At 49.8% G+C, this 15,131-nt stretch overlaps 1 protein-coding gene across 1 annotated transcript in view; it reads right to left on the bottom strand.

The window, feature by feature from the left end:
* Positions 1 to 10,060: 10,060 nt before the first annotated feature.
* Positions 10,061 to 15,131, bottom strand: part of TSHZ3 (teashirt zinc finger homeobox 3) — a 75,704-nt gene continuing 70,633 nt past the window's right edge. Inside the window, exon 2 of the mRNA XM_004371621.3 lies at positions 10,061 to 14,852. Coding sequence (XP_004371678.1) covers positions 11,662 to 14,852 — 3,191 coding nt within the window. The 3' untranslated portion in view covers positions 10,061 to 11,661. The remainder of the gene's footprint in view (positions 14,853 to 15,131) is intronic.

Here is a 15,131-nt window from a genome sequence, read left to right as displayed (position 1 = left end):
AGATGGGTAATAAACACATAAATAAGTAAATAACTAAATAAAATAAAACAGATGAGTGGGGCATCCAGGGCTCTCGTTTCTCTGGAATAAGGAGCCCAGGGTGATAGAAACAGTGGATGAGGTGGGGGAGGTCTGAGTCCCGCCACTGATGGTGGCTGTGTGTTCCTGTGGGCAAGGCACGCCCCCTGGCTGGGAAGTCCCCCATTGGGTCAAAGGAGGGGTGTCTGGATGTAGAGGAGCCTGCCTTGGATAAATGTCCAGCGGAGTGAGGCGGGGAACATGGACAGTTGAAGGGAGCAGTGTGGTAGGCGCTATCTGTCCCTCCTGGTGTCCCTTCGTCCTGGTCTGTACTGTACAGTCCGCAGGCTTCCCAATGCAAGGCCCTAGTGTCTTGGGTCTCTGTGCTCGTGGGAGCATGCACAGCCCATCCCCCGGCAGGCAGCGCTTGGCCAGAGACAGACAGCCATGGGTTCTCCTCCTCTGCCTCACCCTGGGATGGGGCCATGCGGAGATTTCCCCACGCTGCCCTCCAGAGGGTCCAGAGGGATTGAGCCCCAGGCGCCCACAGTGGCAGTCTCTCCCTTAATGCACCGGAATTGGCTTCCTTTACTTCCCTGCCTCACTCCCCCCTTCTATCTGTGCTTTCTGGGATAACCTGTCAGGTAAACTACCTGCTCTCCCTTCCTCATCTCAGGGTCTGCTTCTGGGGCAGTCCAGACTCCAAGGCGGACAGGGAGCAGCAGGGACGTAGCCAGCCAGTGAGCTGTGCCCATCTAAATCGGGCAGCTGCTACTCAGCTTTAGCCACCTGCTGTCATATAGGAATGTGGCATCTAGAGATGCCAGAAACCCAACTGTTGTATGAAATCTCCCAGTTTTCAAAGTTTGGCAATGAATTAAAGTTAAAAAAAAAAAAAATCTGTAGGTCATATTTAATCCACATTTACCTGCAACCTGTGCCGGGTAAGTATTCACTGTTTAGCTTAGGTGCCAAAGAAAGGGGGTCCAAGGATGAAGGGACTGGTGTCCTTCTAAGAAAACCTGGACTGCAGTCGCACCAGGGTCTAGCAAGTGTCAACAGAAAGGACCAGCAGCCTTGGGCAGAGAAGCCAAATTCTCTCCCTACAGTGCTAAGCACCCAGCTGCATCTCAGGATGAGAGCAACCAGGAGGTTCTCAGCATCTGCACTGTCCCACCTGGTGCACATCTAGCCCAAGGAGAAGACTGCCCTCCCCACTGGAGAACCTAATCTCTGGGGGCCCAGGAATCCTGCAGCCTGCTTTCACATCCGGCTTCTCTCTACTGCCCCCTAGAAATTGGATGTCCTTCCACCAGGGGAAATCTGAGGAATCTGAGAAGTTCATGCCAGGGCTCATCTCTCCACTGGCTCAGCTGGAGCCAGACAATACTCCACATACACAGAAGAACACCTACCAAACCACAAGCAAGGCCCTCCGCACCCTAAACTGGAACCCTAACCACAGCTCGAACCTGACTTGGAGCAGAGAGAGTCCTGCTGCTTCGGCCTCGAGTCGGGGGGACCCTGGGACCCCAACTGTTCAGGGAGACGAAGCTTGGTTCAGGAATGGGCACTTGACACATCCCTGGCAATGAGAACCTACCCAAGGCTTACTTTAACCATTGTGAAGAGAAGCCCTTTCCCCTCCAGGCTGTTAAGCCAAAGAGGGTAGGGCTGGATCTGTGGCAGCTACCTTGTACCTCCAGGGGAAATGGGCCTGAGGATGCAGCAGAGAGAGAGCTGAGAAGTAGATGGGGATGGATTCCTGGTGTCGTCACTCAAGCACCTACATTCCGCTGGGCCTGAAGCCACTTATCCCCGGACTTCAGTTATTTCAGCCAAATTTCCTTTCTTTGCTTAGGTTCTGGAACCAGTATGGGTTGGGCTCTGCCAGCCAGTACTGACAGCATCTTGATGGCCACATCTGGCCCCCTGCCCAGGAAAGTTCTGGAAGACAGTGGAGAGCAGTGCTTGGCTAACCTAGATCCACCAGTGAGGTCTGTGGGTGGATTTCTGGGAGCCCAGGACCCCTAAGATCATCACTAACCTTATGTACCTGCCCAAAGAGATTTTCTCCTGAGGAGAGAATCTGCATTTCTCAAAAGGGTCTGCAATCCATAAAATGTCCACATGCTATAGTATAAAGCCCTAGAAAGACCCCAAAGTGAGAAACAAGAGAATAAAAAGCATCCATCCCTGAAACGGCCAGGGTAATATTTTGTTTTTGACTATTCAGAAGGCACTTTTCAGCATGAGACAAGCTATGTCATTGGCCACGCCATCTCAGATGATGGTCAGAAGGAATGCCAACTGACCAAGCCTCCATGTGGCTTCCTACCTCCATTGCCCTCTCTCCCCCACAATCTCAAATCTCATCCATCTTTCAAGGCCCAGCCCAGGCCCTGCCTTGTCCAAGGTGCCACCGCTGCCCAGCCCACTTCAAGTCTCAGAGTTCCAACTTCATAATTTCTGCCCAATCTCGTTCTTAATTATACATTGTCATTTACTTGTCACTGCTCTTTTGTATATACATGTCTCATTTGTCCAGGTTGACTCAAAACTCACTGAAGGTTGGGGCATGTCTCAGGCATTTTCTTTCTCATTCCAGGTGCTGCTGGCACAGTGCAGGTTGGGCAGCTTGGGGGTCTCATAGTCCACTCCCGGCAGATGAGAGCTCACCCCATCCCAGGAACTGTGTAGAGTTTGAGGAGATCCTATCTGCACCCCTGCCACATGCCTCAACACTCAGAAGCTCCTCAGACCATCTCTCAGGACAACACCACAGGCCCCCATGTTTAAGAGCTCCAACCACCATTGCCAAAACGGGTCACGGTACCAAGTTCCTGCAGTCCCTGCACTTACCACTCTTCGGGATTCTGTAGGCTTCCCCACCCTCCCTCCAAGCAAAACTCTCCCCCAAATCTTTCAGCCGGCCCATGCCCAAGGCTCCATCTTCCATCCGGCATTGCTTTCCCTGCCTCCATTGCCTCTGGACTGGTGGAAAGAGAGGCGCTAACTTTCGGTGGATTCCTCACATCTACTTTCTTCAGTCTGACTGAGGAGAATGGACCCATCTCTTACCGTCTTGAGGTTTTGTTTTTGTTTGTTTGTTGTTTTATTCCTGGAACAGAGCCTCACAGAGGTGGGGGCAGAGGAGATATAGAGAGGAACTGGCGAGCATCTAGGAACACATTTCCCTCTCATAGTAAGTTTTTCCAGGTAATATGCTGACCCTGGTCATAATGTTAATGCTGACAATCTTGGAGAAGGCTCTACTGAGAAGCTGCAGAAAGTGGTCTAAAGGCAGGGTCAGCTGTGCAGAGGGCAGAGCAAGAAGGCAGGGTTAGCCATGCAGAGGTCAGAGCTTGGGAAGTGAGAGAGGGCAGGGTCAGCCCTGCAGAGGTCAGAGCTTGGGAAGTGAGAGGGGGCAGGGTCAGCCCTGCAGAGGTCAGAGCTTGGGAAGTGAGAGGGGGCAGGATCAGCTGCGCAGAGGTCAGAGCTTGGGAGGTGAGAGAGGGCAGGGTCAGCCTTGCAGAGGTCAGAGCTTGGGAAGTGAGAGGAGGCAAGGTCAGCTGCGCAGAGCTCAGTGCTTGGGAAGGGAGAGGAGGCAGGCAAAGGCAGGCATGCTCCCACCCCCACACCAGCCTGACCTGAGCCCCAGCCCTCAAGCCTACCCACCCCACTCACTACCTCTGGGAGCATCCAGGGTGCTTGGGAGCCAGGGAGCCCATGATGAAGCTAGACCCAGCCCCTACTGAAACACAAGGGACAGATGTCACACTCCCACTGACGCAGGGCCCTTCTGGAGTCTGGAGACTAGCTGAGCAGTTGAGTAAGGTCATCGTCCTCTGTGTCTCTAACCCCTTGCCATTGAGTCAATTCCAACTCATAGCAACCCTAGAGGACAGCATAGAACGGCCCCAGAGCGTTTCCAAGGAGCAGCTGTGGATTTGAACTGCCAACCTTTTGGTCAGCAGCCAAACGCTTACCCACTGTGCCACCAGGGCTCCTCTGTGTCTCTACAGCTCTGAAAACAGACCTCCCTTCTGGATAGACACTGGGTGGCCCTGGCTCACCATCACTCCTGCTGGGCCTGCTCTGTAAATGGGCCCACAGGAGTCTCAGCCACTGCCCTCCCAGGACGTCCTGAGCAGTCTGAGCCAGGGCCACAGGGCAGCATACTGAGGACCCCTCGAACTGGAAACAACCTGGGGGAAGTCTTTTGCCTCTTTCCTTCTTCTTCTTACCTTGGCTGGGGTGCTCTGGGTACGCCCCTTGCTTCAGAGGTGGGTCTTAGCCTCACCTTTACTGAAGTGGCCCCTGCAATTCCATTTAACCACAGGGAGGGAGGATCTCCAGACACCCCAGTGGAGAAGCGCCATCCCCCCACATCTCAAGCAGTCTCCCCTGTGTGAGGGTGGGCTGAGCTGGGAGAGGGCCCTTCGTGGGCCAGGTCCTCCCCGGCCGTGCAGAGGCGGCCACACGGCATAGTGGTCCACACTGCAGGGAAAGCTCCTCTCTCTTCCGGCAGCCAGGTCGACGTCTTTCTGGGGCTGTCACAGCAGCCCTTCAAAGCCATCTGACTGGGTTGGTGTGCATCACACTGTCACCAACTCAGTTTTCATTAGGCGGCTGCTTCTCTGTTAGCCTAGCCAAGCAGAAGAACTCAAACACATGCACAAATTAAATCGACATCCAAACTCCACCAATATACAAAGCAATTTAAATGATATTCATTAGAGCGATGACAAGTCCTGATGAGGCTTTCAGGAGCCGGGTCCTTCAGCTTCTGCCGACTCGGTTTCGTGGTCACTGAGGCAGAACTCCGGCGACTGTACCTCCTTTTTTTTTTTTTTTTTAAGCTAAGAAAATGACTCCTTCCTGACACACCTACCTCATTCTCTCTCTCTTGGATCTAGTTGACTCTGCCCTGGTTTCTGGGCACAGGTATCACCACGAACCAGGGAGTCACATAAAGGAAAAGGCAGCCATTCTGACTTCTTTTTGCCATAAATGCTCCATTTAAAACAGGTTTCAGTTTCACGTAATTTCATTTCACTTGGTCTGGGAGATCTCTAACTCACAATTATGATCCTCATAAAAGTGCCCCTGGAATCCTGCTGTGGGGGGAAAAAAATGGAAGTGAAATGTTGAAACGCAGTCCTTTTTAAAACTTAACCACCCCCCCAAAATTTAAGAAGTCATTTTCAAAGTCCCTTTTATACATTTTAATTTTTAAAAAGAGTGGAGGATGGGCACCCCGCTGCTGCCTGGGGCTGGGGTGCGGAAGCCTGGTGGGGTGTGCAGGTGTGTGTACGTGGGCTCCCAGTTCTTGTGTGTGAGCGGAGGCCCACACCAGCCATGGAGACAAGCCTGAGTGTCCAAGTCCCAGTGTGGGATTCGAGCTCACAGGGGCAAGGAGAACAGGAGAGGGACCACCTGACTCATTGCCAGCTCAGGGCAAAGCAAGGTCACGGCCACCTCCATCAGTTCTTTGGGCTCTGGTGTGTGCGGCCCAGATAAACTCCACAGCAGGCGGAATGATCAGCAAATTCATACACTGATGCCTGCACTTTTGTTTATAATTTTATGCTCAAGGTTAATTACACATGTCCTTGGCTTTGATCAGATATATTAGCACGTGAGAGTGTTGCGTGCGCCCATATTGGCAAAATAAGGATTCTTGGAGATACTCACGGACTGGAAAGATACTTTCATCATTAAGGCAGGAGCCCTTAGTTAGGAAAATGCCTTGTAAATAATGGTATAGACGGCATTGTCCAGTAGAGCTTTCTGTGATGATGGAAATTTCTATATCTGTGCTATCCAGAAAAGTAGCCCCTAGCCACATGTGGCTACTGAACAGGTGCAATGTAGCTATTAAGACTGGGGAACTGAACTTTTCATTGCATATAATGTAAAATGGTTTAAATTCAGATAGCCACATGTGGCTACTGGTTTTCAGTTGGACAGCACAGGCTATACAGTAAAGAACAGTGGCTCCTAACTCCTGAGTTAGCTAATTGTGGATGTTCATCTCTGCAAAGGAGTCACCTTGCTTCTCATCATTATCATCAGGAGTGATTTATTAAGAATATATGAGTACACGACATTCCACAAAGGTGGGAGCAAAGCAGCTCCTCTGATCTTCCATCATTAATGTTGAAAACACCTGGCTGTTTGGACCAGAGGCAGGACACTCAGATGCTGAGCCTTGAAGCAGCTAACTTTGATGGTAGCCACTCCTGACATGGAAAGCGGTGGCCTCAGCCCCCATCACCCGGTCTGGGCAGCACATGAACTATTAGGCTGCTAACCAACAACCTGGCAGATCCATTGTCTTGGCAGAGCGGGAAGTGTGGTCCCAAATCATAGCCCAATGAGTTGCCTTGGCAGCCATCACTGCCCACCCAATACAGGGGTTGCTTGCCTGTAGAATCCCCATGGGGTCACCTCCTGCCAACTTCTTGGGGACAGAAAAATGGCGCCTGCCAGTCAAACAGCATCTCCCTCTGGCTTGTGGAAACTCAATGGCATACGAGGAAAATAAGTAACCTTCCTGGAAATAACACCCTGCGTTTCCTCACTGCTCTGCATCATCACTGGGAGCCATGGCTGCCGCAAAGCTGCCAAAACACACAGGGGAAGGTGGGTTTTGTCAGAGGGGCACCTTCTTCCCGGAGAGCTGACACAGACACAGAGCTGGAGCCTTACCCACATGAGTGAGCTTGTGTGGGGAGCTAACCACAGAGTATTTGGAAAGGCCAGCACCCCCAGGAACTGTGTTGGAGCGCAGGCACGAGTACCTTTTTCATGTTCTCCGAAGTCAGCGGAAGGCCGAGAGGCAGAGACTCGCACGAGGTCCCCAGAGAAAAGCATTTTCAGGTTTCCTTTTGCCAAAGAAGATTACACGTGTTTACTAATAAATCCCTAGGGAGAGAAAAGGTTAGTGTTTCTATTATCCAAAGAAGAACTATCTGACAGAGTAAAAATGGTAATTTCTCCATTAGCTAAAAGGATAATAGCTATTATTTTAAAGTTAAAGTATCTCTTATTAAAGAGTGGTGTTGGGGTTTGCGTGTTTTCATCTTTCTGATTGCTTCCTATAATACAAAGTGCATTGTTTGCATGCTACATAGTCCACAGAAGAAAATGCTATTGCAATTTTCCAATTGCAAAAGAACTGCACAGATGAATTTGAAAAAAATAAAACCATTTATTTATTTATTTTGATTAGGTAACTTAGACATCTCTGGAGACAGTAGTTTTAATACTGGATTTATTAAAGGCAGCCTTACTTCCCATCATCTTGTGTCCCGCTCTTTCTTCAAGCTTTTTTCTTCAGAGTTTGATTCTCTCATAGTGGAGTGTATCTTTCCCAGAGCTGGGCAGGTTGTCGGGCCTTTTTTTCCTCTGAAGTCCTTTGTCACCAAGTTTGTGGAACAGTAGGTGGTCAGGGGCCGGGGATAGAGCCCACCCTGCTGGAGTGGTCTGCACTTGAGAGGAATCCTTCCTGGGACACAGAGACCACTGCCCTGAACCCAGCGGGGGTGGCCTCCCCAGCAAACCACAGCCACCCGGGCACAATTGGTGGTTATCAATATTTTTTCATTTTCCTTTTGCAGAATGAAAACAGAACAGAGATGCCAGGGAGATTGGGGTCCTCCTCATCACCAACCTCTCTAACTCACATGTAAGATTTGGGTTAATTATAGAATTCTTGCTGCCTAAAACTTAAAGATACATCACTGATATTTTTGCTAAATGTTGACTGCAGCGACTAGCTAAGATGTGGCATATTGATTTCTTGTTGTGAAACGAGCTGTTCAAGCTCCATTTAAGATTTTCATCTTGCATGTAGCCCTGAGCACATCATAGCACCATAAATTAGTTACATTGCACATTTATCACAAATGTTATTTTAAGATACTGCGTAAATGTGATGGCTGGAAGATATACCGTAGGACACCACCAAGCCCGGGCTTAGGCGGGGTGAGGTGGGGGTCACCCTATACACCTGTGACTAAAGCCTCCCTCACTGCTCACCACCCCCTCCTCCCTGGAACCGTCTAGAGACTTGGATGGCCTGTTCCTTCCTGCACTCAATTCTCTGTTAGTGTCCACGCATAACTACATTAGCCTTGGGAAGCGACTTGAGTCTGCCCGTTCTATCCCAGGGTGCTGCCCACGGGAAACCAGGGCCATCCGGGCTGTGCAAGGAGGACATGGAGCACTGGCCTGCTCCTCAGCCAGGAGGGGGGTCGGTGACCCTGGGAGCAAATGCCTTGCAGTGCCAAGCAGGGGTGAGGCCCTAACCAGGCATGTTCCCCATGCTGCATGGTTTAGGACGTTGCCATCATGCCAAAGGGGGTTTGCAGTCATAGCCAGGACCCTCAACTACCTAGGTTTCCCCTAAGGGCAAAATTAGTATGAGCACTCCTTCCCCGGTTATTACCCACGTGCCAAGTGAGGGATTTAACCTGCTACCTACCTTGGCTGCAAATTCTCACATCTACCCCCAAATTGAAAAAATCCTGAAGATAATCCTGGAGGTGGGGTGAGGAGGAGATGGGCAGAGTGCCAGGTTTGTCTCCCAAACTGTAAAGGGGGGGTTCCACCATCACTTGCACAAATCCCTTCTCCCTTCCAGCCACATGGGCCCTCGTGGTGACAGAAGTGTTGTCAGTTTAATCTGTTAGACACAGGACTTTGGAGTCTAATAAACCGATGCTATATTTAACCTGTGAAAAATTCAAGAGTGGAAATCTGGGCTCCAGGATGTGAAGATGCGGGAGACACGGGAGGAGGACGGCTCTGTCCCCTGGGCCAGGGTCCGGGGAGTTGGCTCCTCTAGGCAAAGGTCAACAGGGCAATGGATGACCGGAGAGTGGCCAGGGCCAGCCACAGAAGAGATGGGGGATAGCTGGGACCCAGAGGGGGAGCCTTTTCCATGCAGCCTTCAGGAAAAGCCCGCTTGTATGCCTTCCTACTGGGCGAAAGCATAGCTTGTACAGCACTCTCGATTTGCCAAAAACCCATTTTAAACTCTAGCTGAGGTTCTCCTTAAAATCCCAGAGAGAGATGGATTGCTGAGAGAAAACAGACGAGATAGAAATTTTGGAATCGTCTTGACAAAAGGGGTGGAGAAGAGCGGGGGAGAAAAATGTAGGCGTGTTGCCGAACATCTCTGAAAGGGCTTAATTTAAATTTTTAATAAAATAGTATTTTTTTTTTTTTTTAGAGTTGAGGTGTTTTATGTATCACATGGATGTAATCCATCTCTCATTTGTATAATTCTAGGTTAGGAGGTACAATTCCGCCTAGCTGCAGGAGTGGTTTGAATATAGTTAATAAAGGTATTTTACAATTTTACATGATGTTCCCAGCGTTTTGTTGGCACGATTTGCCAGGGCTAATAAAAGCCTGTGATTATCATATAAATGCTCTCCCCTCCCCCTGCGTGCGGGTTCAGTCCCTCTCCCCTCCTTATCTGTGGCTGTGTTGGCACAGGAGACAGCCTGTGGACCCCAAAGTCGGTCTGCCCAGCTCAGCAACGAGCTCTATCTGACAATCCTCAGTCCACAGGAAAGAACCTCCCAGCGCAGAATCTTCCAAAGACCTTTCTCCCCAGAAGCCTCCTGAATGGTTCTGAGCTCTGACTTCTCTCTGCATCCACCAGGGAGACCAAACCCCCCAACCCTACACAGGTGGCAGGAGGGGCCGAAGAAACTCTGCTACCCGGTCACAACATTTTATCATGTCACTTTTCCATAGAGAATCTAACCTCACGTGAATTGCTTCCTTTTCTTTTAAATGTTCATTCCTGGGGAAAATTCTGTTCACAACACCCCTGAGTAAGGGCTCCCTGCTCTCCAAACGCCAAAGTTCACTAAAACGCCCCTGATTTACGTGCGGATTCCGACTGCCAGCACCTGGCAGACGCAGCCACCAAGTCAGTCATAAACAGAGAGCATACAATTTAATTTTAATGTGCTCGTTAGTCGTAGCACATTTCAGACATAATTGTGAATGCAACACAAAATTATAGCAAAAAGACAATTTTAATGCTGCCGTAGAAAAAAGGGTTCTATGAAGAGTCACAGAATGGTGCTTCATTGTCAACAACGAAACAGGGCACAGAGTGTGACACAGGGTCTGTGCTGTTTACATGCCAATATTTTATACACAGGTTCTCATACGGTGTCAGCCGTCAGTTACTTCTGCAAATCAACTGCCAAAAATGGAGAAGAACAGAATCACTCCGAGAGCCGGTAACCACGGGTTACCTTTCATAAGCCTAAAGATAAAGCTGCTGCAGTGTGGGATCTTGGGAGAATAATTAGGAAGAACAAAACAGAAAGTTACCAATCGAAATAAAAAGGCATCCTACGATATGGAATAGCAACCAAGAGGGCTTATAAATAAGTGGAAGAGGTTGTATGACAGAATGCCTTGTGACTTTCAAGCAAAGTATTACAGTACAAACGTTTTAAAGGCTTTCTCAATGTTTAGGAAATACAGTACGAGTTCTTTTTTTTTATTTTTTTTCCTTTTCAGATAGACTTAACCCTTTGAGCACTGCGTTTATTTTGAATGTTCTTTGATTTCTAATAAATACCTTTAAAAATCATGTGCAAAATAGTTATGACGCCTGCCTTGGATGCGTTTCCTGGCCTTGTTTATTCAGACTGCTCAAAACAAATGATAATACGATGCTAATAAATATGTATAATTTAAACATGAACCTCTATCAATATAGATGTACTGTATAGCAAAACAATCATACTTTGCTTTTCAGATAATGTTTCTGTATACTTTATAAATGCTATCTGTGGTATCTTCTGTATAATTTACAATGCTTGCTTGTAAAAAAAAAAAAAAAAAAACAAAACCCATAGACCTTAAAAAAAAAGAAAAAGAAATATACACTACACATAGGCACAGCTTATGCCCAGAGCATAGCAGGTCCGTAAAACACTGTTGCTATAAATGCAGGAAAAAAAGGTCATTTAACCACAGTCACATTTTTCATAAGAGAGTCTGAAATCTATACAATATATACATCTATGTTTCAATGTGAAAATAATATTCTTTTAAATTTCAAGGCTTGTTATACCCCTGCAGACCTGCATAAATGGAGGTTCATATTATTAATTATAACTAAGCTGGTAAGGAGTTTAAAAAACAGAGCTTCATACATTATTATTATTTCATTTTATTTTATAACCAAATTAATGCAAAAGTGCTTCAAAGTACTCAGAGGGCTAAAGATGAAAGGGTGAGAAATGCTAGCACACTCAAGTCACATGGAAAAAGTGTGCCCGGTTTCATTATAAATGCTTAATTAAACTGTCTGTAAATGCATGCAGCTTGAAGCATCAGAGGGATGCTCACAACTAAATCCCATTTACACAAAGTTCCAAACACTTACCACTGCATTTTAACCTTCATATTTTACCAGTAACAACAGCTGATTATGCGCCTCTATTAAACACTATACAGTTATACAAAACAGTCCAGCCCAAGGTGTTTTCTCTGCAGTTAAAATAAGAACGTGTGCCAAGAACAAGACAGAGGGGCCTGAAGGTGCCTTCCAGAGTTTCCCTCAAAGCAAATTAGAGTCCTTGGAATCCAAAGCAAGTGCTACTGCTTCTCTAGCTCGGACACATACAGAAGGTGGTCTTCCGGAGATTTCCCGTGGGTTTTGCTGAGATGCAGCTTGACGGCATGCTTGCTGGCAAAGGTCCGATTACAGAGCTTGCACTGATAGGAGGTCCCCAGATCCTCCTCGGGGGAGGACGTCACCAATTTTTCTGACGGCGACTTGGTTTGTGCTATTTGATTGTTAATCTGTTCGGCGGACAGTTTGGACAAGTCCCGTAGGCGGAAGCCCAGGTGTGACTCGAGATGACCGACGTACGTGGGAGGAGTCCTAATTTGTGATGCGCAGTCATTACAAAAGAACACTGGGTGGCCAGTGTCCAAGTTTTTGAGGAACTTTGTTCCACCTGTCCTTCGAAGCTGGTATTTCACATTGGCCAGCCAGTGGCTGATGGTGGTCATCGAAAGGCCCGTGAACCTGGAGATGTGCATCCGCTCCTGGGGGCTCAGGTCTGACATGATGTACTTCCCCTCGGCGGTCTGCCGCAGGCTGGCGGCAAACTGGGCCTGCAGGATCAGCAGGTGCTGAGGGTTCCAGTTTGACTGACGGCCCTTCCTCTTCTGCGCGGGCGTCGACTCCTCGGCCTCCTCTAAAGTGGCCCCATCAATGTCAGACTTCTCGGAGATGCTGGAAGGAGTGGAGGATTTTGACGTGTGGCTCTCTGTCAAGTTCTTCAGCATATCAGATATATCTGACAAGGCATTCTCGCGTAGCGGCGAGTTTGACATGAACGATACTACTGCAGATGTCTTTGCCGTTGTCACCGAGGATGAGGAGGTTGCTGGGGATGTGGACGTGGGTGACAGAAGCACTGAACCCAAAGAGCAGCTTTTCTCGCTCTTCCCTTTCGTCAAGTCTATGGGCTGGTCGTTGCTGACGTGGTAGAAATAGCGGTCTAGGTGGTCTACCTTCTTGGATTGGAGGGGCGGTGGGGTGGCCACTGCGGCCTTCTCGGCCAAGCTATTGCTCATCTTGAAAAGCATGCTCATAGGGTCCAGGGCAGGCAGGGAGGGCTTGGCAGCCTTGCCCAGGTGAATGTTCATGACTGACTGGAGGGCGCTCAAAGGGTTAACAAAAGGCTGTTCAGGCGGGTGGTCAGTGATGATGGCCGTGCTGCTACTCAGGCTGCTGGTCATGGGCTTCACCAGCTCCTTGCCATTCTCCACTGGCTCTGCCGGCGGACTCCCCTCCTTGCACCCGTCCCGCTGGGGGCTGGGGCTGCTCTCCTGGCTTTTGAAGCCCCCGTCACTGGCTGCCTCCATCTTGATGGGCTCGCTGACTTCGCTGCTGCACGGGGAGGGTGTGGCCCGCTTGGGCGGAGAGAGCTTGCTCTCTGGCTCCTTCATCTTCTCCTCGACTTTGGCCACTTTCTCTGTGACTTTCTTCACCAGCTCCTCCATGGCATGGAAGTTCGTCCTGGGCATGGGTGAGGTCTGGCTGCTGGGTGGGGAGACCAGTGTCTGGCTTTTGGTGGGAGACACAATCTCGCTGTTGCCAAACATGGGCTTCAGGGGCGTGCTTTTCCCCGATGAGCCCAGAGACAACTTCATCATGTTGGGTAGCTGGTAGGCGGCATGGATGCTGGGGTAGCCCCCCCAGCTGGGAGTACCATTCTGGGCCTTGTTGATTGCGGACGTCACTGTGTTTTCGAGGGACTTCAGGATATCTAGCCCCCCCTTGGGACTCTCTTCCAAGTCATTTTCAGTCAAATAATGGTATTTGGAAGAGAGGTCATACTTTTCCTCTTCTTCACCGGGCTTCTCCTTTTCCTTAGGTTTCTCCTCCTTGTCCACTTCCTTCTTGACTTCCACGTTCAGTTTTGGGGAGACACTCGAAGGTGTATTGGAGGGGGACGTGAAGGTGGTGGCTGCCAGGGGCACAGACTGCACCTTCTCATCCAGCAGGGTCGTGATGGTGGGCGTGACGGGCGTCTCCATGATGGGCTTCCCCTTCTTCATGGCTGAGTTCGTGACCTTGATGAAGTGGCCGGTCACCATCATGTGGGCCGTGAGCTCCTGCAGTGTGTCGTGGGAGCTGCCACACTCCATGCACTTGAGGATCTGGGACTTGCGGGCCTCAAAGTGCCACGCGTAGCTGGCCCCGTTCTGGTGGCCGTACCGGTTATTTGGTGTAATGTAAGGGTTGGAGCTCTTCTGGAGGGCATCGTTCGTGTCCGCCAGCGTGGCTTTGGGGGTCCCACCTGTGGAATCCGGGGAACTGGGCAGCTCCAGCTCCAGCGACACTTTCTTCCGAGTGGCAGGGATGATTTTGGCTGCGACAGGGGTGACGGGTTCTTTCAGAGGCACTTTTTGGTAGTGTTTTGTTTTGATCATATGGACACTCAAGTCCTGCAGGGACTCGAAGGAGTGGCCACAGTACATGCACTTTAACACCTTCTGGGCGTCTTCCTTCCCTTCCATTTCCAGCAAGGAGCGTTTGCGGGGCTTGGACCACCGCCTGGGGTTGTTGGTATCCGTCTCGTGGTTGTCGTCACGGTAATGCCCCGTCTCGTTCATGTGCACCGTCAACTCCACCAGCGTGTCGTAGGCGGCACTGCAGTCCTTGCAGCGGAACTTGCTGGCCCCCGTGAAGATGGAGCCGTAGAGCTTGCTGCTCTGCCGGTACAGCTGCACGGTGCTGAACAGGCTGGGCTCGGGCAGCATGCGGCTCTGCGACACTTGCTGCAGGGTCTTGGCCATGGCGCTCTGGTGCCAGTCAAAGCTGCTGCTGCCACAGCTGCTACTGCTGCTGCTGCTGCTGCTGCTGCTGCCATTGTTCTTCTCGGAGGAGGGCTGGTGGAGGTTGAGGTTGAGGTTGGACCAGTAGGAGTTGGACAGGAAGTTGTTGTACACGGCCTTCATCTGCTCCAAGCTATCCGACACGGTTGTGTCTTCCAATGGGACGGCGACCTCCTTTGTCTCCTCTTCGTTCTTGATGGAGCCACTCTCAAAGTCAGCCATTCGGTCACTGGTCTCACTGATGTGGGACTCGCTGTCCATCTCGTGGCTGGAAAACTCAGCAGCTGGGGAGTTCTGGTAACTGGGGCAGGTCTTACTGAGCTCCTTCTCCGGGCACATGTATTTGGCCGAGGGCTCTCCATCTGCTGGGTTCTCTTCGGGGTCTATATCTTCGTCCACCAGGGCGGCAGCCTTGAGCTCATCTGAAACGTAGGCTGCCGTGATAACAGGTGGGATAGCAAGACAGGCAGTGTAGACAGGAGACAGAGAGGGGGAGAGGGAGACAAAGAAAAAAAGAAAAAGCATTAGTAAGTGTTGATCCTACCTAGAATATTTTCTCAGCTCTCAAGGAACACGGCAAACTAGATGGGCACACTTACTGGTAAAATTAAACAGTTAAAATGTGGTGTTTCTTCGGAGCAAAAAAAAAAAAAATCTGCTCTTCAAACATAATTTGCCACCTTATTCTTCTCAAGGGGCAACAGCTTGAAATT

This window comes from Trichechus manatus, unplaced genomic scaffold (assembly GCF_000243295.1).
Source record: "Trichechus manatus latirostris isolate Lorelei unplaced genomic scaffold, TriManLat1.0 scaffold00014, whole genome shotgun sequence".
NCBI classification, from domain to species: Eukaryota; Metazoa; Chordata; class Mammalia; order Sirenia; family Trichechidae; genus Trichechus; species Trichechus manatus.
The sequence above is the reverse complement of the archived record's forward strand: the minus strand, read 5'-3'. Positions and strand labels throughout refer to the sequence as shown.